The 25206-nt window shown below is 47.9% G+C and overlaps 1 protein-coding gene across 2 annotated transcripts in view; it reads right to left on the reverse strand.

The window, feature by feature from the left end:
• FGF13 (fibroblast growth factor 13) overlaps positions 1–9421 on the reverse strand; it is a 449022-nt gene extending 439601 nt beyond the window's left edge. Inside the window, exons 1-2 of one of the 2 annotated variants that reach the window (XM_053891480.1) lie at positions 9342–9421; positions 8415–8646 (exon numbers count right to left, since the gene is read on the reverse strand). In XM_053891480.1, coding sequence (XP_053747455.1) covers positions 8415–8463 — 49 coding nt within the window. In that variant the 5' untranslated portion in view covers positions 8464–8646; positions 9342–9421. Of the gene's footprint in view, positions 1–8414; positions 8647–9341 lie in introns of those variants that run through there. The other variant, XM_019421526.2, reaches the window with a different exon arrangement.
• Positions 9422–25206: the final 15785 nt, after the last annotated feature.

Genomic DNA, 25206 nt, shown 5'->3' on the forward strand with positions numbered 1-25206 from the left:
TTCTTTTTTAGGCAGCCGCCACATCACGAGGCTAATGAGCACACTGAGGTCTGTAATAAAGCCGCCGGCCAGGTCCGCGGCGACCGAGGGACGCGGGTAACCAGAACGGTCAGGGCTACGGTCCGGGCTCCCCCCCCCCCCCCCCCCCCCCCAGCTAGTCGCAAAACAAATACTCCCCGGACCGACCGCATCGCATCGAGGAGCGTCCGGCCCTGCTTCCAGCAGAACGGCTCTCACATCGTTCCCTGCGCTCAGGGAAACCACGCGCAAATCCCAGAGCTCTTGGAAGTCTTAATGTTCAACCCCACCCCCACCCCCACCCCGCCAGGGGGACAGGCAGGCACACGCACAGAGAATCAAAGGCAAAGGCAAAATAAGCAGGTCAATTCACAATACTTTCAAAGTCATGCTTGAAAGGAGATTCTGAAAATATCTATAGGCATATTCAAGAACTGCGCTCAGCCTGCCTTCTTTGGGTTGTTTACTTCTACTTTTAACAGCAAGCTAAATATTTTAGGAACTCGATCTGTTTACTCCCCCCCCCCCCCCACCCTGGTTCAAGAGCAGTAGAAATGCTACCTCCACAATTCGGAGGGATTTTTTGAGAGGCGGGTTTCACGTTTGTTATTCAACTTACCTATAACCACGCAATACACCCCTCGCCGTTAATTACGGCTGTTAAACACGGGTTCCGCAGAACAGCAACTACATGCTTCCGAACTTTGAGAACTATAATTAATATGCTCGTTCAAGGCATGTGTCTCCATTAACGAGATATATTTTTGGAAATATTATCTAACTGAAGGCAGCATAAATAGTATAAAAAGTAAAGCTCACACTTTTTTTGTATTTTTTCCATTTAAAATGAGTTACATAATAAGTAGTGAAAAGCCTCTTCACGGAGCTACCCTTTTAAGGGGTGGATTTCTTCACTCAAGTCAATATAGCTATCAAGGGAGAAATCCAGAAATGAGAATCCTCCAATGCGCCCAGCATCCCCTAAGGAACCTCATTCAGTTAATGAAACCACTGACATCTGTTGACAAGAAAAGGAGCGGGGAGAAAAGAGGAGAGGGAGGGAGGGAGAGGGAATAGGGTAGGGGTGAGAAAGAGAAGGAACTGAGACAGGATTCTGACAAGAGACAGACTGAAAGCGTATGCCATGTAACAGGGGAAAAAAATAAACAATTGCGAGTTTTACCCAGCAGCGAATTCAGAGGAAGTGTAATCTTTAGAACATAGGTGAAGCAAGTTCCCAGACGCAGCTCTGGAGCAAAGCACCATTATTTTCAAACTGACGGCTGCTTAAGTCTTAAAACTCGCAGTCAGGACCAACTGAAGGAAGACACACAATGAAAAGTAAAAAGGCAGGATGTCCAAGGCCAAAGGCAGGGCGGGGTTTCTCTCATCTCTGTGCACCCAGGGCCCAGCACAGTGCCTGGTAGGGAAAAGTCACTCAGCAGATGTTCAGAGATTCATGCAGCTGCACAAAAACCCGCAGCCCTGGAGCAATCATGCGTGCATGTATAGGCACACTCTTCCTAATCATGTCCACACTGGCCAACAGGAAGTCATTTTGTCTCTGTGCAAACCTGTGATTAGAAAGAATCACCTGTGATGCCTAGGGAGCGCTATGACGCAGGGTTTAAGAGGTGGATTTGAAGTCGGTCAGACCTGGCTCAAACCCTCTACCATCTTGCTAGCTAAGTGACCTCAGGCGGGCCTCAGTCTCTGAGGCTCAGTTTTTCTCTTCTGTCAAATGGGAGTGATTATAGGGCATATATCTATCCTGGATAGACTGTTACGAAGAATGCAGGAGATTTCGCGTCAAATCCCTTCGTGCTTAGAAAAACTGTTAAGACCCTAACCAAAATTATGTCTCCAACCAACCAAGGTGTCTGAAAGTCAACCAGAGACGGTAATTCCTTAAGCTCTGCCTCTGGCAATCCTTAGTGAAGATGTAAGTATCCCCAGGCATCTATCCCTGTGGATTAAGCCACAGGGAGACAGAGACAGAGCCTTTCTCTAACACACAGCTTTCTGATCTGACAATAAACTGGAAATGAACATAGCACAGTACCAAGGAGTTTTGGTACCTGCATTGCACCCTCATTCACTAATCACTACAACGCCAGTCACTGTGTTAGGTCCCACCCACGACCTATGTGACCTCGTCACGCTATGTTCGATCTGTAAGCTTCACTTTCTCATCTCTGAGTCCGCAAACACTAATCACTACTTTGTTTGGCTGTCGTGAGGATTAAATGGGACATACGTAAAAATAATACATGGCTGCTAAATAAGCACTCGATAATTTAGAAGCTACTATAATCATAACTGTGATCAGTACTGGCACTGCTATTAAAATGCTGAATCAAACCTACCCCTGCTTAAAGGAGATCCTCATCTGGCCAAGATCATTCCACAAGTACTCCTCATGGGCCTGCCAAGTCCAAGACCCTGTTGAGTGCCCTGGTGGGGGGCGGGGGAGGGGAGCTCCCAAGAAACCAGAGAAAGGGTGTTAAGTGGGTCCTGAAAGGAGAGGTGACTAGGTGGCAGAAACAAAGACTGCATACTGCTTGATTCCATTTATATGAAATTCGATAACAGGCAAAACTAAACAGGGTGACCGAAATCAAAAGAGAAGTTGCCTCTGAAGAGGGAATGACGAGAAAAGAACACGCGAGAACCCTCTGGGGTGCTGAAAACCTTCTAGATTTTGATTTTGATGCTCATTACATGGGTGTAAACATTTGTCAAAGTTAATCAAGACGCACACTTAAGATCTGTGTATGGTACTGTGTATAATCTTCAATTACACAAAAGGAAATTGAGTTCATAATTTTTTTTTTTTTTTAAATTAACTCTTTTCCAGTTTGGTCTCTGACCAGGCCTGCCTTTCATCGGAAGATTTTTTTTTTTTTCCTTTCTTCCTCGGCCCTCCTGACAGGATCCAGAAAGAACACACATGCTGAGAATTCCTTTAGGCCAAAGAGGGACTGTGCAAACCAAATCTGAGGTCTGTGCGGAAGGGTGAGGGCAGGCGGGCCAGGCAAGCAACCGGACTCATTCCAGCCCAACTGCACCTCCTAGGATATCAACCCAAACCTTCCACCAACAGAAGCCGGGGGTGCTGCCAGAGTTTAAAAGAATCAGGGGACACCTACTACCCTCTGCCCTTTGCCTATGGAGGTCATTAGCCAGTGGCATGAATACCATTTCCATTTGAAAATCAATACTAAAAGCAATTTCGAAGGGCAGAGGCAGAGTAGGGCCTGGGGACTGCCTTTACCTCCAGTAATCCCAACATACGGGGTCATCGTAATTGGCGCTTCATGTCTGTTACAAACCCAGGGTCCTTAATAGAATAGTCCCCATTTCCATCATACCCCGAGAATCAAGAACTTCTCTCCTGTCTAAGAGGAAACTCCCATGTTCAGAGTTAATACCCTGGAAAACACTGCTTTAGAGAAAAAATAAACAACCTGCCAACTCAAGGCGAAATTAGACCCGCAGGCCGGAGAGGCGGTCATAATGATTGCTATATACTATTTCACCTTCTGCAGGAAATTAACGCATTTACCCAGAAATCCACATCCCTGATGAATGTTTCATCAAGATATGGCATTCACCAAAGTGACAAGAATGCCGCATTAAAAAGATGTCAGAAATCCGATTCAAGTGCGTTTGTAGAACCAGTATATCGCAAACAGATAAGCTACATGAGAAGTTGGCGCGGACTAAGGTGAATCACGTTACTCAGTACAACAAACGTGAAATCCACTCCTCAGCCTGTGCTGAGAAATCCTGGGGCTAATGTGTCTTCTGGAGAGGCAAACAGAAATTGGTGACTGTCGACAATGATTTATGCAGACGTCTGTCTCCTCTACTAAATACTAAAACCACAGTATGTGCCGAATCTTTACATTTCAAAGAGCGTGTTAGCTTTGGCAAGGTAAGAGATGTGGGGGATGCCCTCCACCCGAAGTATTTTTAACTCATGGGTTTTTTTTTTTTCTCTCCCTGAATTGTTTAATCGTGGCAATTATTTTCTATTCCTTTCAAATTTCTCAACTCCAAAAATATAAGCCATAACGAAGCAGACACTAGAAAGCCTTTTTATTGGATATATTCGAGGAGCTCCAACACATTCCGGTCGTTCCGTGTTGATTGTAATTCCCAGAATGAGGAGTTGATTTGAACATGAAGCAGCACAGCTGCAAAGAGACCATGTCCCAACTTGAAGCTGCTAAGGAAGAGCACTGGGGAGCGTGACGTGTCTTCTGCACCTATCCCCAAGAAGAGATGAACGTTCCTGATTCGAGATCTCCCTGGCCACACACCCTCACCGAGGCGGTGATCACTTTCGGCACAGAAGAAAACATGGCGTTTATGACACTCCATAAAACCACTGGTCCGTGATGATTTATTCACAAGGTGAAAAAAACAGGTCCCTACACAAGCAAGAGGTAGATTATGGTTGTTCGTTTTTCAATAAGAGGTCACCAACGTCATGATTTCTTGTGGGTAAGATACCTCTAAACACCTGCTTCGCTGGGCCCACATCCGAGAAAGACACTTGACAGAAGTGATTACAGTAATCCACCAAGACCAAGATGATCTTTTGGAATGGCATTCGGGGTTCAATACTTGACATGCTGGCTGCCTGACCACAATGCCCTGTCCTTAGGAATGGTGAGAGACGCTATTGGAAAGGGCCAGGAAGGGAGGAGAAAATAAGCCCTGCCTGTAAATGCACACTGGCACCACAATCCATTATAGCAACAGCTGTGCAAGTGGCTTCTTGGACTATGTGTGGAATTGTCCTCCGTCACCAGCCTGACGCCAGACCATCTCACCAAGAGAATCCACAGCCCACGTCCCGTGGCCTTGAAACTCGCCTGGCTGAGATGGCTCTCCATAAGCACAAGGGGGGAAAGGTGGTTCAAAAAACACACCCAACTCCCGGCAGGTAATTGCAAGCCAAATGGCACTTTGGAAATCAAGAGTTGGCTAGCACTTTTACTCAGTCCAGGGATGATTTGGTGTTATCTGTAGCAGGCTACATGTTTTCTGAATGCCACAGAACACAGTTGCAATAAACCAGACACAGCCTCAACCGAGTGCTTTTCCAACAGAGAACTGCCGAAGAGATTTTATGTGACAGGGTAGAGAAGGGTGAGTCAAAGCTAAGTGAATATCCACTTCCACAAACAAATGTTATGCTTTCTTCTTCCCTGAAATGGAAACAGGTCCTCCTGTTCAGAAGCTGAGTGCTACTAGCTATATACACATCTGCCAACGTAAAACTTCATGCAAAGCCGAAATAAATGCAGGAGAGGTGATATGCTACACAAGAGGCCATTTTAACAGTTTCAAACAGAATCGAGATTCCCCCCCTCCCCACCACCCACAAAAGAGGACAGACTATCTTGTCTGGCTACGTTACCGAAAAGATTATGGAAAAGATCATGGCCCATCGCTGAGACTGGTCTTAACCCCAACGAGTTGAAAAAAACATCATTTAAAGACAATTGGCAATTTATGTGCTCTGAAAGCCCTATTTCATTCAGCAGCACAAAATAACTTACTGATTACCTACTATCTGTGCTTTCAAAACTCTGGAAACACTATAATCTACTATAATCTTCTATGTAGTTACGATACGCTGTGGGCATGAACCCCAAATGATGGGGTGGGAGGCTGAATTTAAATGAACAGTAGGCTCTGAAAACAGATTATGAAATTCATTCAAATGACTGACTTGATTCCATCATCTGTCACACTGTTGTTCGAAATCAAATGTGTGTATATTCAAAGTATCTGTTAAATGTTCAATCCTACATCTCGCCATGTTGCAAAGGGTGTGCACGTGAGTTTCCTAAACTTAAAAAAAATCAAAAATGGCCCATACGTAGGAAATTTGTAAATAACCAAACCTCTTTATGAAGATGGTCAGAAAACTTTCTCGGTTAAAAATAGAAATAGAGCTGGTATCTTTCGTCTCTAACAGAAAAAGTAGTCTTCAAAATCTGGTAGGGTAAGGCTTTTAACATACTTGAAAGGAGAAAATACTAACGAGTATTACGCACTGGCTATTTTCAAAATGCTCTAAATTCAACAACCAACGGAGGCAAAAATGGGACTTCGGCTCTCAGCAGCCATAAGATTCCCATCTCCTAGGGAAAGGTAACTCCCTTCTTAAAAGTTGCCTTATCAAATTACTTTAATTTCTTCTAATTACAACCATAATTCCAAATGCTAATTACATAATTCCTGCAGAGAGGTATTCGGTTTCAAATGTGGTTGAGTCAACATGAGAAAATGTTATGACATACGCCTAGTAAAAATTTTCACCATGGAGTTACAAAAACCTGTCCTAATGTTTCCAGACCTGTTACTCCATTCTGGACGGTTGGAAATTACATTCCTAAACCACCAACTCACTTTCCACGAGTGAATTTGGATTCAGGGTCCTCCCAAAGGTCACCTGAAATAAACCTTAGGTAACCACCTGCTGGAAATCAGGAACCAAAGTTCCAGAAACAAACCTGAAATACTCCCAGCTTCAGAAAGGAAATCACTTCCCTAGATCAATGTGGTGCTACAATCTTCTTCCATTGTGGTTACCTCTCTGGGTCCTGGTTACCTCTCTGGGTCCTCATCGCAAAACAAAACCTTTTAACAACTCTGAAGTCATTTTCTCTTAAAGGTACAAATGCCTGTTTAAGACAAACCACAATTAGGAAAGCTCTGGAAATGCACACTCAAGAGTTCCACTTTCTAAGTGACTGTTTCAATTCATCTGCGCACCTCCAACAGCCAGCAGCTATGAGCGGGTCCGAAGGGGCTGAACTCTAGCCTTGAGCCAGGCCAGTGGCAACACAGACCCTTAGGACAACGGATCTATACTCCCTACAAACTTCCGGGCCTTTCTTCAACGCTTCGCCTAGTGGGAAGAGATCGACTCCATTTAGAAACAAGGATAAAGGCCCTGAGCTGAAGACTTTGACAACTTTCAGCGGGGGAGGGCTGGTGCTGCCCTAGAATCTCCCGGGAAAGCAAGCTCTGAGATGGGGAGAGGCGAGAAGGAGGAGATGAGAAAAAGGAATAGGGACGGGAGTGGGAGGGAAGGGGGCCCCAGGGTGCAGGGAGGGATTAGGGCCCCGTGAACGAAAGGTGGGGCTCCCTCGCTGCAGCCCCACTTCCGCAGCGTGGACCCTGGACTCGGTGTGGGTCGCTGCGGTTCAGCGTGCCTGGGGCCCTCCGAGCCGGTCCGACCCGCTCCAGTGTCTCCTCTATAGCCATTCCGGACACTTGAGTCCAAGGCACCTGCCTTTTCCCAACCGCTCTTACCACACCCCTCTCTGCGCCTCTCCCTGCACGCGGGTCTCCAAGGATGCTACCTCCAGTTTACATCCCTGAGCTAAGCCGGGTCCTTAGCAAGGCAACAGCTAACGCTGGCGGGGGTCGGGGCGGGGGTCGGGGCAGACCACCCCCCCCCCCTTCCTTCTGAGTTCTCCCCAGTGTGAGCCCTTCTCTGCTGCGCCTCCCCAACCCGCCGGTGGGAGGCCCCAGGCCAAGACGCACACTCCGGGGGACCGGCGGCCGGGAGCCCCGGGCCAGGTGGCTGAACCCCAGACAGCGGAGGGAGGGGACTCCCCCCTCCCGCGGAGGCCCGCTCCCGCTGGGCACTAGTGGCGAGGGGACAACAGCCTTTGTTCTCCCGGGGCTTGGCGAGGCTGCGCTGCCGAGGCGCAGCGCGGGCGGCGCCGGGGCACCCGGATTGCTCACTTTTGCACGCGGCGTGTCGAAGGTTGCAAGCTCCCGCCTTCTGGGGAGGGGGTAGAGACTTGGGGAGTAGGGGGTGTGAGGGGGAAAGGAGCGTGGGGGGAGGGGTCTCGCGTCTCGGCCAGGCTCTTTGTTTGCATTGGGGGCGGGGAGAGGGGGTTGGAGGTGGATTGGAGCTTGGGTCTGTGAGAGTGGGGCAGATTCCTGAGTATGTCACCATGTTGCACCCGCGCAGCACACATAATGCACACTCGCGCACACGCACACACAGGCACTCGCACGGATAGGCGGCCGGCCGGCAGCAGGCAGCGCTGTTCCCGGCGCTCCGGGCTGCAGCAGCTCCGGCCGCCCGCAGCGCCACCACGGTGCGTCCAGAGGGGGAGTGGAAGAGGCTGGAGGCACTCGCGGGGCGACAATTCCACGAGGAAGGAGGGAAAGTGGTGCGACCCCAGCCCCCCTCCCCCAGCGGCCCGGCCCCCCTTTCTCGCCCGGGGTCGCAGAGGTCACGGGCAGCTTAGGCTCCGGCACGGAGGCAGGGAGGCAGCGAGCCGCCGAAGGGCGGCGCGCACGCGAAGGGGCGAGGGAAACCAAGGGAAGGGAAGCCGGCGGGCGGGCTGGCTTACCCTTAGAAGCATCTTTCTCCTCTTTGGGCTTGGTCACCTTTCCACTCATAGATCCCAGCTTGCTTGACAAGGGTCGCCCAGGAGACGGAAGTCCTCGCCGAGCGGGCCGGACTTCGGAGAGTGCTTAGGGCGGCAAGTCGCGACCGCAGCCTCCCCTCGGTGTGGCTCGGGGCGGGATCCGCTTTTCCCCCACCGCTGCCGCCGCCGCCGCCGCCGCCGCCGCCGCCGCTGCCTACGAGAGAGTGGGGAGGAAAGGAGAGGGGTGAAGGAGGAGCCGCCGTCGCCGCCGCCGCCGCCGCCGCCGCCGCCGCGAGCCCGATCGGCCGGCCGCGGGAGGAGCCGCTCGCCTGGCTCCAGAAGTGAAGAGACAAAGCGGCGCGGCGCTCCCTCCGCGCCCCGCGCCCGCCGCGCCCGCCCAGGGCCGCGCTCGCAACCCCCGGGGCCGCCGGGAGGTGCGGCCGGGACTCCCGGCTCCGCCGCCGGCCTCCCCGGGCTCCGCGCGGGCCGCTCGCCGGGCCGGCGCGGGCCGCGCGGGGAATCGCCCGGGTGGGCTGCCCGCGCGCCGGCGGGCTGCTCTCCCCCGCCCCCTCCCCCCCACCTCCCGATCCGCTGCGGGCCGCCAACTCCATCAAAATAAAGACCCGAGGAAGGCTGAAAACAATCAAAACGAAGACGAAAATATTCACTTAAAAATAACGAGCCTCCCCGAAAGGGAAATGTTTGAACATGTGATGAGCAACGTGTGAGCCTGTTACACCGCAGAGCCGCGCAGCTCGTCGCCCGCGGGGAACCGAGAGGGGAGGGTCGCCCCTTTCTTTCTGTTCCGTCCGTCTGCAGGTTGCTATTCTTTTGCCCCCAGGGGGGACCCGAGCGGCTCGCGGGCGGAGGAGCGGGAACCGATGGCCCTTACCTGCTCTCTCCCTCCACCCACACCCCCTCGGAGCTCGCCCGCTCCCTCGCTCGCGCTCTCCTTCCCCAGAACTCTCCGGTCCCAGAGAGCCGCGAATTCAGCCCGCGGCGCCTTCTATATAAACGGCAAGGTGTGGGCACGCGGGGGGGCGGGGGCCGGCGAGGGCGGGGCCCGCACGGAGCCGCCTGCCGGCTGTAGTAAAAGGAGAGCTCGGCAGGGGCGCGCCGACGTCAGCCGCCGGTTGGCAAAACCCCGGCGAGCCCGGCGGAGAGCGGGCGAGCGTGGCGGCCGGGCGTCCCCGGGCCCCCCGCCCCGGGCGGGCAGGGCCTGCGGGCGCCGCCGGAGCGGGCTCGCGCTCCGGGGCCGCGGAGATCGAAGCCCGGCGCCCCCCGCCCCACCCGCCGCCCCGGTTAGCCCCTCTGCTCCCCGGGCCCGCGCTAGTCGCCACCTACACTTTGGGGACTCCGGCTGTCGGCAAGTGCCCGCACCGAGCGGTGGAATCTCAGTCCGGGAGGGAAGTCGGCGACTCCTCGCCTCCGGCCGGCCGCCCAAGTTGAGGCAGCCGGGCTCTCCCCGGCAGGGAGAAGGGCGCGCTGGGATCTGGGTGTCACTGGGGCAGAGAGTGAAACTGACCGCGGCGGCTGCCACCTCCCACCCCCCACCTCCACCCCCACACGCAGGCCCCTCCTCCTAGGGCTGAGCGCTCTGGTTGGCAAACTGGGCGCAAAAGAGCGCCCACCGTGCAGGAGAGCCAGCCCCAACCAAACGGAGTGAGGTGGCAACTGGGAGCGAGTGCTGGAGAGGGAGGAGTGGGGTGGCACGTCGCCTGGGGCACGCCGGTGACAAAACGCGGGGAAGGTCCCCGAAGATTTGAACTAGAAGGGAAAACTGCCCGGAAATTGCACCAGAGGCGGCGATTGGGGTGGGAGGAAGACCCAAGGAAAGGGATGGAGAGACGGCGGGAGTCTGGAACGAGCCCTAGGGCGAGCTGGGAAACCCTTTCCGCCCCCTCCCCCACTCATGGCCCCTGTCCGGGCGCGCGGATACCCTGAGGTTCGGGGGCTGGGGTGGGTGGCCCAGCTAACACGACCCGGTCCTCAGAGCCGTCCATTAATCAGACCAGAGGCTCCAGCCTGGCGGAGGAGACTCGGCAGCGACTCCCACGCAGAGAATCCGTTTCCCCTGGTCCCACCCAACTCCACCCGATCCTTAATTCGGTTTCGTTAATGGCATTAAACCAGGCAGAGAAATTATATAGATGGATTAGTCCCACTGAATCCCAAGCGGTAACTCAATTACAAGAGCCTGCTGTGGCTTTCAAGACCAAGAGAGTGGGCTGCGGCCCAAGCCTGCCTGGGTCTAAAGGTCGACAACCTTCGAAACTCAATTTGCAGCCCTCAGTCCTGGGGCTGGGAGGAACTCCAGGTCTGTTTTTCCTGTAAATTATATCTAATAATCTGGAGGCTGATGACACAATGTGATTATCCACCCCAAGCTTGGACCATTAATTAATACCAGTACTTGGGGAAAGGAGGAATTTCTCTTCAAATGACCGGAAATCAAAGGGGGCGGAGACTTGGGGGAGTTCAGAGGAAAGGTCCAGGGGATGCGGGTAGAGTCCTTAGACCGTGGACACCCAACTGTCCATTACCGTGGATTTAGTGCCTATCTTGCCGCCAAGCCGCAGGCTAAAAGCTTTACATCATTATCTTCGTCTTCACAACAGCCCTAGGAAGTGTTGGTACTGTTATTTCCATTTTACAAATGAGAACACTGAGGCTCAGACAGGTTAAGTAAACTTGCCTGGAGGTCACACAGCTGGTAAGTGATGAAGTCTGGACAAAAAAAAAAAAAAAAAAAAATACAAAACCAAAGAGCCAAGACAGGAAACAGACGAGTCTCTTCAAACTCTCTTAACGCGCACCCACACACACACCCACACCCACACACCCCTATTGTGTACACATAACATTTTCTTTGTCCACATATCCCCAGTAAGCAACAAGACCTTCTTTGGGGAGAAAGGTCAGTCTCTGTCTTAGGAGATATTAAGCATGATACTTATGTCCATCCCGAGCATCTCAGCTTTCCTGCAATATTAACATTTCCAGGAAAGGTCTTTGCACAGATAAGGCCTCCCCTTTCCCCTCCAAACCCTGTCCACCAATGGCACCTCCAGCAAAGGTAACGTTCCTGAAAGTCAGATATATCACCCTGTTCCTCGAAGGACACGAAGAGTTAACATATAAGTAAACCTAGGTTAGTTAATATGACTCGGATGAGTCGAAGAGATGTCTGTTTCAGAGTGTTGGTGGAATCTGTCTACCCACGGACGCAAACGGGTAAAATAAAGTGTCTCTTCACCATAAACCACCCTGCAAAAGAAATAATCAGAAGAAAACAGACACCTCATGCAAGAACCATATAGTGACATGTGCCCATACGGGGGCAAATCAGGGACATTGTAAATGCATGCATTCATGCCAGAGAGCAAGGATTACGAAGTGCCAGGATAAGCAATCTCGTCTAAACAAAGCTAAAGACCCTACTAGGGAGGTCACAGCCAGGCTCTTTTGCAGAAGCCATGGGGGCTTTCCCCTTTTCAAAGTCCTGTGAGATGTTTCATATTAACAGAATGTTGTGGGTATTGGCTCAGAAAGGCACGCTCCAGTGCCAGCCCCCAAGCTACTTGGTAACCTGGGCTGGTCAGCTGGAAGACGATCTGCCACCTGTGTGAGGGTGTTTAGGGTGTCGTCTGTTCCCCACAACCACGTGGAGTGGTCTTGACGCATCTCAACAAATCCCTGGCTTAGTCGCTAACACTTTCTCTTCCCCACCCAGATCCTTCTGCCCCTTCCCGCCACGGTAGAAGTACCTTCACTTCTCAGCCTAGCAATTGGCAGGACCTGATCCCTTCTCACTGCCTTGTCACTATGGTCGCGTGGTCCTGTCCATCTTGTTTCCGCCCATCCTATGAGAGAGAGCTCCATAGATCTGATAAAACATGGCGCACGGGGGTTATCTGGTGCAGTTGAGTAACTTGGGCCTGGAATGAAAGCAATACGCTAAAGCAAAATGCCGCGTGGCTACACCTCTATAGAGGGCTGGGTGTTTTCCAGAGTAAGGGGCAGAGGCTTGAGTCTTTGGAAGGGAGGTGGAAAAGGTCCTGGGAGTCTCATTCTTTTGGCCCTATCATCGTTCTGGTGTCTGGTTCGTGCCAGTCCCCAAATGCCTCAAGACACCGGCCTCTGGATTCCAGGTTTGCTCACTAGAGCTCTGAAAGGCATATCATTTCTGATTCAAACCCTACAGTGTTCATCTATATCACCATTCAAGATTGCTTTTGATCGGGGGCGGGGGGGGGCGCCTGGGTGGCTCAGTCAGTTGGGCATCAGACTCTTGATGTTGGCTCAGGTCATGATCTCACAGTTGGTGATTTCAAGCCCAGCATCGGGCTCTGCGCTGAAAGAGTGGAGCCTGTTTGGGATTCTCTCTCTCCCTCTCCCTCTGCCCCTCCTATGCTCTCTCTCTCACTCAAAACAAACAAACAAACAAACAAACAAACTTAAAAAAAAAAAAAAGATTGCTTCCAATCGGAATCTTGTTTCGAATTTCTGTGATGAAAGACTTAGGTAAGAATCTCCAAAGATGGTCACTGGGGCAGTTTTAAAACACGGTCACTGGACGCTATGACCTCTCCCCTTGATCCTGGGTAGGCTTGTAACTGCTTCGATCTATAGAGTACGGCAGACGTGATGTGCTTACTCTTAGGCTACATTACCAAAGGCCATGCAGTTTCTGCCGGGCCCTCTTGGGACGTCTGTTCTGCGGAAAGCCAGCCAGCCACCGTGCATGAAATCTGCCTACTCTGGGCTCACCGGTTGACCCCGCTAGCTGACAGCCAGCATTGATCACCAGCCAAGCAAGAGAACCACCCTGGGTGTCCAGCCCAAACCACCACGTGACTGCAGCCCCAGCCGACATCTGATTGCAACCTGGTGAGAGACCCCCTCGGCGGAGAACTCTTCAGTGGAGCCCTTCTCAAATTCCTAGCCCGTAAAGTTCTGAGCAAAATTAAATGGATGTTTTTGGCTGCTAAGTTTTAGGATATTAAGCTATACAGAAACAGCGAGCAACAATTTCTCCTGATCCCGTAGGCCTATGCCACGCCACCCTCTAGAGGTGAAGTCCCCTTGAATCCAGGCTGGCCTCGTGACTTGTTTTTACCCATAGAATGTGGCCGAAGTGATGCTGTGCCAGTTCAAGGCCTCGCCTGCCAAAGATCTGGCAGGTTCTCCTTTTTCCCTGGGGGAAGCCAAGCACCATAAGAAGGCAGATACCCTGAGGCCTCTGATGTGAGGAAGCCCAAGGGGGTGATATGGAGACGTCACGGGACGTGAGGAACCCGGCCGATGGTGAGAACAGAACTCCAGACATATGGCCCCAGTCAAGCCAGTCCAGCCAGCTTCCAGCCTTCTGAGCCACGAGGCCCTAGATTTCATGGAGCGAAGAGCCATCTTGCCGCACCCTGTCCAAATTCCTGACCCACAGATTTACGTGCAAAATGGTTGTTTTAAGCCACTCAGTTTTGGGGTGAATCGTTACATACAGAAATAGATCACTGACATGCAAATCCTAGAACCATTTTGGGACCAACATGTCTCCGTTCCTTGGTTTTCTTACAGACTGGAATGGGTTTTTAGAGTGGGTAAAAGTTATAAGACAGAGGGAGGTCAATGATTTATCCAAAAACAGCTTAATACTAAGACCTTTCCAATCTACATAAATGTGGTTTTCTGCCTCTCTTGAAATCGAACATTTGGACCGTTATGATGCAATACTGGGATGCCACTCAAGAATGAACATCTTTAAGGGACACCCGGCTGGCTCAGTCAGAAGAACACACGACTCTTGATCTCAAGGTTTCGAGTTTGAGCCCCACGGTAGATGTAGAGATTACTAAACAAAAAAAAAAAGTAAATAAACTTAAAAAAAAAAAAAGAATGAACATCTTTAAATGTTTTATCACTTTCCCGTCCAGCGAAGGAGGAAACAATGAGCTACTGCTTGTTCAAGGATTCACTCTGGCTCCCCAAGAAGGAACATCACCGGGCAGCATCGGTTTTCCACCCAGGATCTCTAGCATTCCATAGCACGTGGAATCTGCCGGGTCAGGAGAAGCAGGTGCCCTTGATGTTCTCTACATCAGAAATCTCTACATCAGAAACGGAAGACCTAGCCATCATCCCTCCCAGCAAATAACGCACCAAAGACTTCGGGTCACGTCAGTTTCCAGAAGATTTTCAAATAGCCTCATGGTTTTAAATACTGGGTTTCTTGTTTTGTGGTAACGTTTATCCCCATGATGCGACGCTATACTCAAGGCGACCCTGAGTTAGTGGCTGTTATTATCTCCGTTTTCCAGGTGAGGACACCGGCTCAGAGAGGTGAAGGTTGCAGGGAAAAGGGACACGCAGGATTGAGACGCGAGGAGCACCTTCCGCTTCCAAAGCCCCCATCTTTCCACCATAGGACCCTGCGTATTTTGTAAATGCTCTGGAATAATTAGTGCCTCTAAAATTTCCCCAAAGAGAAAGCCAAGCGTGACGGCAAGAGCAGAGATCTCGGGGCCCTACTGGGCTTTCATTCATCTCCTGTCAACACCTGCCGTCTGTGTGGTAGACGGGGACAGACGTGTGCCACCCAGTTCCTCCGCCGAAGCTTTGCTGGGCCTGCTTTGTGGTTCATCTTCACCCTCTGCCCAACCCTGCCTCCTCCTGCCTTCCTTGCATGGCCACTGACCCCTAATGAATATTTTCCGTCACAAACGTCACCTGCTTCAGAGATGGCAGCCTGGGACTGGTCTCTTTTTCCCTCCAACCCTGTCTTTTTTCGTCCAGGCTTTTGACAGAGAGATTCTGAGCATCTTCCCCTTCCTCTGCCAGTTTAAGTGATCCTTTGCCTCCCACTTCCCTATCTTCTTGGGACGTGGCCTGGAGCCTTCTTTGGACCTCCAGGGTTTGGGGCTTGGATTTCTACCTCCCCGCAGAGCACTGGTCCCCAGCTGGGACTGTAAATAACTGTGAACACTTCAGGGAAAGGAGAGCAACCTGCAGACGGTTAACAAATGCCAAGCTGGGTTTCTAATGAGGAGACACTTGCACCTGCCCTTTCCTTCCCTGGAAACGATTTGTGACCCAGTTGGTGTGACGTGACCCGGCACAGAATGGACATGCTCCTGGCACGTGGTTGGAGGGACTGTGCCTGTGACGGTGCATGTGACTGTACCTGCCACGCTGCAACTAACTGTCTTCTCTGACGGACCGCCCTCCTCAGTCTCCCACTTCTGCCGGGACAACGTCCCGTGCCCTCTCCCACCGCCAGGGTCTAGCACGACTGTTCCCTATGCCTTTCCCCCCATATTTACCCCACTTTGTGACACAGAGCCCCCCTCCTCCTTACATCACCCAGCCCACAGGGATTTTCTCCTGTGGGCTTGTGGAGAGAGTATCTCAGATCCGTGATGGGAGATTTGCTCCACGGCTGCCAGGCCAGCAAGAGGAGCCCCTCTGTGGGTCCCCGCACGCTGTGGAAGGAAAGAGGGAGCCGCATCATTTCTCTTCTTGGCGGGCAGGCACCGGAAGCAGTGGCATCGCAGCGAGACGAATGACCAAAAACAGAGGAGGAAATTCACAGACGGCACTTTATAGAAACTGTCATTTCATCCCCGCAACTGTCCCCAAAGCCAGCTATGGCCACCCTTCATTTACAAATAAGGAAAAGAACCGAGAAAGAGCAATTCACCTGTTCTGGTTCCCACGGCTAGTGATTCGCGCTAGCAGGATTTGAACCCAGGCCTCTCGGGTGCAAAAGTCTATGCACCTTGCACTGCCGGATGCTGACGAAGTCAAGAAGGCTCGGGTCCCTGTCTTGCCACTGGTTGGCACGGGCCACAGGATTCTGGAAGACTCCGTGCCTAGTGCGTGAGTAACGCTCTAGCTTTGGTGTTAGCGGACGGGACATCTGTGAGAGCTGTGACAAAGCATACCGGTCGCGAGAGCTACGGCACTGAGGCCAAGGGGAGAGAAGTCTCCAGGCACATCCACAACCCCACACTGTTATTCTTTGGGCTTCCTCTGGGGGCACTGGGCTACACTGGTGGTTTTCGGCTCAGCTACCACTGCCACTCCCGACTGAGGCCGGAGCCAGGTTTCCCAGAGGCCCCTTCCCTGTGTGCCTCTAGGTTAGCGTGTGCGGCTGAGGCAAACTCGCTGGAGACTGGGAAGGTGGGAATAAAGCAGAAGTCGCTGTTCTTGGGGCGCCCGGGTGGCTCTGGTGGTTGAGCGTCCGACTTCAGCTCGGGTCTTGATCTCACGGTTCAGGAGTTCGAGCCCCGCGCCGGGCTCTGAGCTGACAGTGCAGATCCTGCTTCAGATTCTCTGTCTCCCTCTTTCTGCCCATCCCCCACCCCCCCCCAAATAAATACACATTTAAAAAAAAAAAAAAAGAAGTCACTGTTCTCAAGAGGCTGTGATAGACAGCATGGCTTTACAGCTGTCTCTGTGAGATTTCACTTCCTGGTCACCTTCCTGGTGACTTCTCAGAATTCCAGTGAGTTCTGGCTTCCTCACGTCCCCCAGTGCCTCCACTTGAAGTTATTACAGACATTTGTCTGATCCTCTGGCTTGAACCTTCTGGAACTTCACTCTCCTAGCTCTTCCCACTGCCACTGCCACTGCCCGTGTGTGTGTGTGTGTGTGTGTGTGTGTGTGTGTGTGTGTGTGTGAGAGAGAGAGAGAGAGAGAGAGAGAGAGAGAGAGAGAGAGAATGAGTCGGGGAAAGACAGAGAAAGGGGAGAGAAGGAGAATCCTAAGCAGGCTCCGTACTGTCGGCACAAGCCCGATGTGGGGTTCGAACTCACAAACTGAGATCATGACCCGAGCTGAAATCAAGAGTCAGACGCTCGACTGACTGAGCCACCCAGGTGCCCCATCTGTTTTTCTTTGTTTTAAAGAAACCACAGCATGTTCTGGAGAGATGGTGACCCAAGCACGGGTTAGTTCCCATTTCCAGCTCTAAGCTGCCTGTTTCTCCTCAGCCACATGGCTATTGAGGCCTCTGGAGAAGAGCGGGATGTGAAAACCTAGACATTGTGGGAATCTCGCACGAAGAAATGTTGTCAGGCTTTCTTCCTTGAGTGCTGGGCAAAGCCTGGATCTGGTGCCAGAAAGGCTCCGCACAAGGACACCTGGAGATTGGGAAAACAGTATCAGACCTGTGTTTCTGGTCTCCTAGGCCTCGGAGGAGTGAAGAAAAAATAAACTAAAGCAACAGACCAGGTCGGTGTAGAGAGGGACCATGTGAAGAGGCCTGGGAAGAAGGTGGCTCCCTACCACTTGAGAGCCGACTAGCACCTGAAAAGCTCTGGGAGATCCCTCCCAGCATCAGCTGGCCCATATGGGCTGATGACAAAATTCTTTACAACCATCTCTGTGGGTCCAGCAACCAACCAGCACCTAGGAAATGGTTGACTAAGCGACATGTGCCTAAAGAAAGAGACTGTGGGGAGGAGACACAAATGACTACTTCAACAGCAAGAATAACAATACAGGAACATGTACAGAGATTCAAGTGCAGCCTAAAACTAGACTTGCTGGAACCACACAACGTGATTCCCCAAATAGCTCAGTAGATGAATAGAAGAGGATGATCGCTGCTGAAGCCCCAAAGAGCAACCTGGAAGAGAAAGGAGAAGAATCACAGAGCACAAGGCCAAAACTGCCACAGGAGGGAAATCATGAAGGAAAACCTAAGAGATGCAGAGATCCTGAAGAAGTCTTCTAGAAGGAGAAGAGGGAAGAGACAGAGGAAAGGCAGTACGTGTTTTTAAGAGATAATAAAAAAGAGCTTTTCTGAGTAGAACATAAAATGAATTTGAATACATACATAAATAAATAAAGAGTATAATAAGTAACTATAATAAAAATTATATACAATTATATAAATACAAAATTTGAATAAATAATTTTTTCATGCAAAAAAAAAGTCACCATTTGGAAGTTAAGGAATATACTCCTGGAGCACCACTGGACCAAAGGGAAATTGCAAACTATCTAGAAAGCAATTAAAAAGAATATTTTAACCCAAAACCTACCCGGCACAGTGAATGCTATACTCAGACAGAAAAAAAATTACACTCTTAAATGTCTTCAGTATTAACGAACAAAGACGAAAAATTAAAGGAACATAGTACTCATCTTTGGATCTTTACGAACGAAGTACAAAGTGAACTAAAAAGAACCAGGAAGGGGCCTTTAACAACAGAAAAGGTGGAATTAATGAAATAATCAGAACTTGTTCACTGGGATGACCAATAAGACAGGTAACCCTCTTCCAAGTCTGATAAAAGAAAAAGAAAGAATAAATATGGACAAGACCGGAAATGGAAAAGTATACATAAAATGGTTACATAATTAGAAAATGACCACATTACACTCTACCTCAGCAAATGTGAAAGCCTAGAGGAAAAGGAAGTTGTTTTGGGAACCAAATTAACCCAACAGGAAGTGCTGAATAGGCCAATGATCACAAAAGAGACGGAAAAAGTGAATAAATATCTACCGCGAAAAGTCATCATAACAAAGTGGTTCATCTGTTTGAATTCAACTTATCTTTAAAACAAGCAATTTCAAGATCATTTAAACTATTCTAGGCCATAAAAAAAGAAGAAAAGCCCCTTCATTCTTTTTCCCCCCAGCTTTACTGGGATATAATTGGCATGTAACATTGTGTACGTTTAAGGTGTACAACGAGATGATGTGAAACACACATATTACGAAATGTTTACCAAACTAAGGTTAGTTAACCTATCCTTCACCTCACATAATTACCTTTTTGTTGTTGTCGTTATAATGAGAACAATAAGGATCCACTCTCATTGCAATTTTAAAATATATAAAACAGTATTGTTGACCATAGTCCTCTTACTATGCACTAGATCCCTGGAACATATTCACCTTACAACCTAAAGTACTATTTGACCAACATCTAAGTATTTGTCTTTCTGTGTGTGACCTACTTCATTTAGTATAAGGCCATCAACATCCATCCCTGTTATCACAAAAGGCAGGACTTCCTTCTTTTTATGGCCCAATAATACACCATCGTGTATATGTATCCATATAGAGAGATCTATACGCCATATCTTCTTTTTCCGTTCACTCATCAGTGGACACCTAGCTTGTTTCTATGTCTTGCCCGTTGTGAATAATGCCACAATGAACATGGAAATGCAGGTACCACTTCAGGAAAGTGATTTCATCTCCTTCAGGTATATACCCAGAAGCGGGATTGCTGGAGCATATGGTACTTCTATCGTTAATTTTTTGAGGGATTTCCATACTGTTTTCCATAGTGCCTGGACCAATATACATTCCCACCAGCAGTGCACCAAAGTTCCCTTTTCTCCACATCCTCACCAGCATTTGTTATCTCTTGTCCTTCTGATACCAGCCTCTCTAACAGATGTGAGGTGGTATTTCATTGTGGTCTTGACTTGTATTTCCATGATTATTAGTGATGTTGAGCACATTTTCACACACCTCTTGGCCACATTTGTATGTCTTCTTTCAAAAAATGCCCATGCGGGTCCTTTACCCATTTTTTAAGTGGATTTTTTTTCTTTTTTTGCTACTGGGCTGTATGAATTTTTTTTCTACATGGTAGGTATTAACCCCTTATCGGATCTATAGTCTGGAAAGAGTTTCTCCCATTCTGTAGGTTGCCTTTTCATTTGTTGATTGTTTCTTTCACCGTGCACAAGTTTGTAGCTTAATGTGGTCCCGCTTGTTAACGGTTGCTTTTGTTGCCTGTGCGTTTGGTGTCACATCCAAAACAACCACTGCCAAGACTGAGCTCTTGGAGCTTTTTCAAGTTTTACAGTTTCAGGCCTTACAATTAAGTATTTAATCCATTTCAAGTTAATTTCTTGTGAATGGTGTAAGGTAGGGGTCCAACTGCATTTTTGCATAGGAATATCCAGTTTTCCCAACACTATTAATTGAAGAGACTATCCTTTCTCCACGGAGTACTCTTGCCTACCTTGTGGACTCTTGGTTTTGTTCCATTAGTCTGTGTGTCTGTTTTTATGCCAACAGCATACTGTTATGACCAGGAGAGGTTTGTAATACGGTTTAAAATAAGGAAGTGTGAGGCCTCCACCTTTCTTCTTTCTCAAGATTTCTCTTGGCTACTTGTGGTCTTTTGTGGCTGCTAGGATTATCTTTTCCATTTCGTGAAAAATGCCATTGGAATTATTTGATAGGGATAGCACTGAATTGCTAGATGGCTTTGGGTAGTATGTGCATTTTAATAATATTAACTCCTCTGACCCACGAACGTAGGATATCTTTCTATTTATTTGTGTCGCTTATCAATTTCTTTCATCAATGTCTTCTAGTTTTCAGCGTATAGATTTTTGACTTCCTGGGTTAAATTTATTCCTAAGTATTTTATTCTTTTGGATGTTACTGTAAATGAGAATGTGTTCTTTCTTTTGCAGATAGTTCATTGTTAGTGTAGTGTATAGAAATACAAGTGATTTTTACATGTTGACTTTGTATCCTGAAAATTTACTGATATAAATTATTGGTTCTAAAAGATTTTGATGGAGTTGTTAGGATTTTCTAAATAGAAGATCATGTCATCAGCAAACAGAGGCAATTATATTCCTTCTTTTTCAGTTTGGATGCCCTTTATTACTTTTTCTTGCTTAATTGCTCTGGCCAGGACCGCCAGTACTAAGTTAAAGAGAAGTAGTGGGTGTGGGCACACTTGTCCTATTCCTGATCTTAGCGAAAAGTTTCCAATCTTTCACCTTTGAGTGTGATGTTACCTGTAGGTTTGCCATATGTGGCCTTTATTATGTGGAGATATATTCCTTCTATACACAACCTTTGAGAGGTGTTTTTTTTTTTTTTTTTTTTTTACCATGGAAGAATGTTGAATTTTGTCAAATGCTTTTTCTGCATCTATTGAAATAATCATATGACTTTGTCTCTCATTCTATTAATTGATTTCTGTGTGTTGAGCCATACCTGTATCCCAGAGATAAATTCCACTCGATCATCATATATGATCTTTTTAAGGTCCTGTGGAATTCAGTTTGCTAGTATTTCATTGAGAAATTTTGCATCTATACTCATCAAGGACACTGGCCTGTAGTTTTCTTTTCTCATATTACCCTTATCTGCCTTTGTTATCAGGGTACTGCTGGCTTCAAAAAATGAGTTTGGGGGCACCTGGGTGGCTCAGTCGATTAAGCGTCCGACTTCGGCTCAGGTCATGATCTCGCGGTCCGTGAGTTCGAGCCCCGCGTCAGGCTCTGTGCTGACCGCTCAGAGCCTGGAGCCTGTTTTGGATTCTGTGTCTCCCTCTCTCTCTGCCCCTCCCCCGTTCCTGCTCTGTCTCTCTCTGTCTCAAAAATAAATAAACGTTAAAAAAATAAAAATTGTTTTAAAAAACGAGTTTGGGAGTATTCTATTCTTTGGAAGGGTTTGATGTGAATTGGCATTAATCTTTAAATGTTTGATAGAATTCATGTGTGAGGCTATCTTGTGCAAAGCTTTTCTGTGTCAGGAGGTCTTTTTAAAGTTTATTTATTAATTTTGAGAGAGAGAGAGAAAGGGAGAGAGAGAGAGGGAGGGAGGGAGAGAACACAATCAGGGAAGGGGCAGAGAAAGAGAGAGAGAGAGAGAGAGAGAGAGAGAGCGAGCGCATCCCAAGCAGGCTCCACACAATTAGCATGGAGCCTGACGCAGGGCTCGTACTCACACACTGTAAGATCATGACCTGAGCCAAAATCAAGAGTCGGACACTTAACCAACTGAGCTACCCAGCTGCCCCTATGTTGGGAGGTTTTTGATTAATTACTTACTCAATCTTGTTACTTGTTATTGGCCTGGTTAGATTTTCTATTTCCTCCTGATTCAGACTTGGTAGGTTGTATGTTTCTAGGAATTCATCCATTTCTTCTAGGTTGTCCAATTTGTTGCCATGTAATTGTTCACAGTAGTCTCTTATGACCCTTTGGATTTCTGTGGTATTGGTTGTAATGCTTCTTCTTTCACGTATAAGTTTATTTACTTGAGTCCTCTATTTTTCTTGGTAAGTCCAGATAAAAGTTTGTTACATTTTTTTTTACCTTTTCAAAAAAACAGCTCTTAGTTTCATTGATATTTTTAATTATTTTTCTATTCTCTATTTCATTTACTTCTGCTTTGATCGTTATTATCTCCTTCCTCTGCTAATTTTGGGCTTTGTTTGTTCTCGTTATTGTAGTTCCTTGAGGTGGAAAGTTAGGCTGTTTGAGATCTTTCTTTTTTCTTAATGTAGGCATTTATTACTATTAACTTCCGCACTTAGCACAGCTTCTGCCACATCTCCTAAGTCTCGGTATACTGTGTTTTACATTTTCACATTTGTGTCCAGATATTTTTAGATTTCCCTTTTGATTTCACCTGTGGCCCTACTGGTTGTTCAGGAGTATGTTGTTTAATTTCCACATATTTGTGAATTTTCCAGTTTTCCTCCTGTCATTGATTCCTAGTCTCATACCATTGTGGTTGGAAATGATACTTGGTAGGATTTTAATCTTATGAAATCTGCCAAGATTTGTTTTGTGACATAGCACATGATCTATCCTGAATAATGTTCCTTGTGCACTTGACAAAAACGTGTATTCTGCTGCTGTTGGATACAATGTTCTATATATGTCTTTTAGGTGCGTTTGGTCTAAAGTATAATTCAAGTCCAATGTTTCCTTATTGATTTTCTGCCTCGATGATCTATTCTCTGTGAAAGTGGGGTACTAAATTCCCCCTACTATTACTGTATTATTAGCTATAACATCCCTCAGATCTCTTAGAATTTGCCTAATAAATTTAGGTACTCTAATGTTGGCTGCATGTAGAATTGTCATATCCTCTCAACGAATTGACCCCTGTACCATTATATAATGACCTTCTTTGTCTCCTGTTACAGTGTTTAACTTAAAGTCTGCCCATTCTCTCTTTTGGAATGTCCTTTACCACCCATTCCCTTTGAGCCTATGAGTGTCCTAAAACTGAAATAAGTCTCTTGTAGGCAGCATATGCTTGGGTCTCGATTTTTTTGCCCATTCATCCCCTCTATGCCTTTTGATTAGAGAATTGAATCCAATTCCATTTCAAGTAGCTACTGATAGGTAAGGAATAACTACTGCAATCTTGTTAACTGTTTTCTGGCTCTTGTATAGTTCCTTTGTTTCTTTCTTCCTGTCTTGCCGTCTTCCTTTGTGTACTGATGATTTTCTTTTAAAGTTTATCTTATTTATTTTAAGAGAGAGAGAGAGAGAGAGAGAGAGAGATGGGAAGGGGCAGAAAGAGAGGGAGAGAGAGAATCCCAAGCGAGCTCTACACTGTCAGCACAGAGCCCGACACGGGGCTCAGTCCCATGAACTGTGAAATCATGACCTCAGCCAAAACCAAGAGCTGGATGCTTAACTGACTGAGCCATCCAGGCGCCCCAATTGATGCTTTTTCTACAGCAGTATATTTTCATTTCCTTCTCCTGTGTGTACCTATTATAAGTTTTTGTTTTGTGGTTACCCTGAGGTTTACTTAAAACATCTTATCGATACAGGTGATTTTGGAACCTCTGCCATCAGTAAGATGTACATTCCCCTGTCCCTTAATTTTGGAATAAGCCAAATGACTTTGGGTGAATAAAATGAGGCAGAAGTGTGCCACTCCCCAGCCTATGCCTTAAGAGTCTTTATGCATTTCCACCTTCCTTCCTGTGCTTCTGCAATCACTCTGACACTAACCTGGCCAGCCTACCTGCCCTGGTGGGAGAATGAGAGTTACCTGGCCCAGAGCTGCTCCAGCCACAAAAGCTGAAGCAAAGCAGCCTCGAGAGGCCGACAGACCCAGAGTGCCAAGCAGAGCCACTAAGCCAAGTCCACACCAGATCAGCCGGACCCCAACTAACTTGAAGAAAACATGAGCAATTACCAATGATTGCTGTTTTTGAAGCCACCGAGGCTGTGGCTGGTTTGTTTTACAGAAATTACTAAGTGGCATACAGGACTACATTTGGAAATGCAAAGGCAGTTCGGTATGAGCAGATCTATCAACAGAATTCATTATATCAGTAAACTGAAGAGGAATATCATAGGAATAATGATATCAAGAAAGGCTTAAAAGAATGGATAAATTCAGCCGCATTCCTAATACATCTTGCAAATAAATAGAATTAGAAGAGAATTTCTTAAAATGATATAGACTGTCGACCAAAAACAGATGCGAAATCCTATTCCAAATGGCAAAACACTGACCTGTTAAATAAAATACTGAAGGAGACAAGAATTCCTCCCATCCCTATTATTATTCAACATTGTCTCAGAGAGTCTAGCTCATAACAAAAGACCCTCCCCCCAGAAATAAAGAACTAATATAAACATCAGAAAAGACATCGATTTCTTCATCTGCTAATGGTATATTTCTACAGCTTGACAAACCACTATAGTAAAAGCTGTGAGACTTATTTAGAGCATTTGGTACGGTAAAGGAATACAAGGTTACTATACAAAACAGTGTTTCTCTACTCAAGCAATCAAAACCACGAAATGAAAATAGGAGAAGTTATATTCAAAATAATGAAAAAAGCCTATATAATATACAGGACTAAATTTAACAAGAAAAGCATCAGACCAGTGTGAGGAAGACAGCAATAGCTTACTGAAGGACATAAAGCGAAATCTGACAAAAAGGAATAAATGAAAAAACCGTAAGACTTTATATCATAAAATTTTAATTCTCGCAAAATCAATATTTTTAATCCAAT

This window comes from Panthera pardus, unplaced genomic scaffold, assembly GCF_024362965.1.
Source record: "Panthera pardus isolate Hobbes unplaced genomic scaffold, ASM2436296v1 HiC_scaffold_27, whole genome shotgun sequence".
NCBI lineage: Eukaryota > Metazoa > Chordata > Mammalia > Carnivora > Felidae > Panthera > Panthera pardus.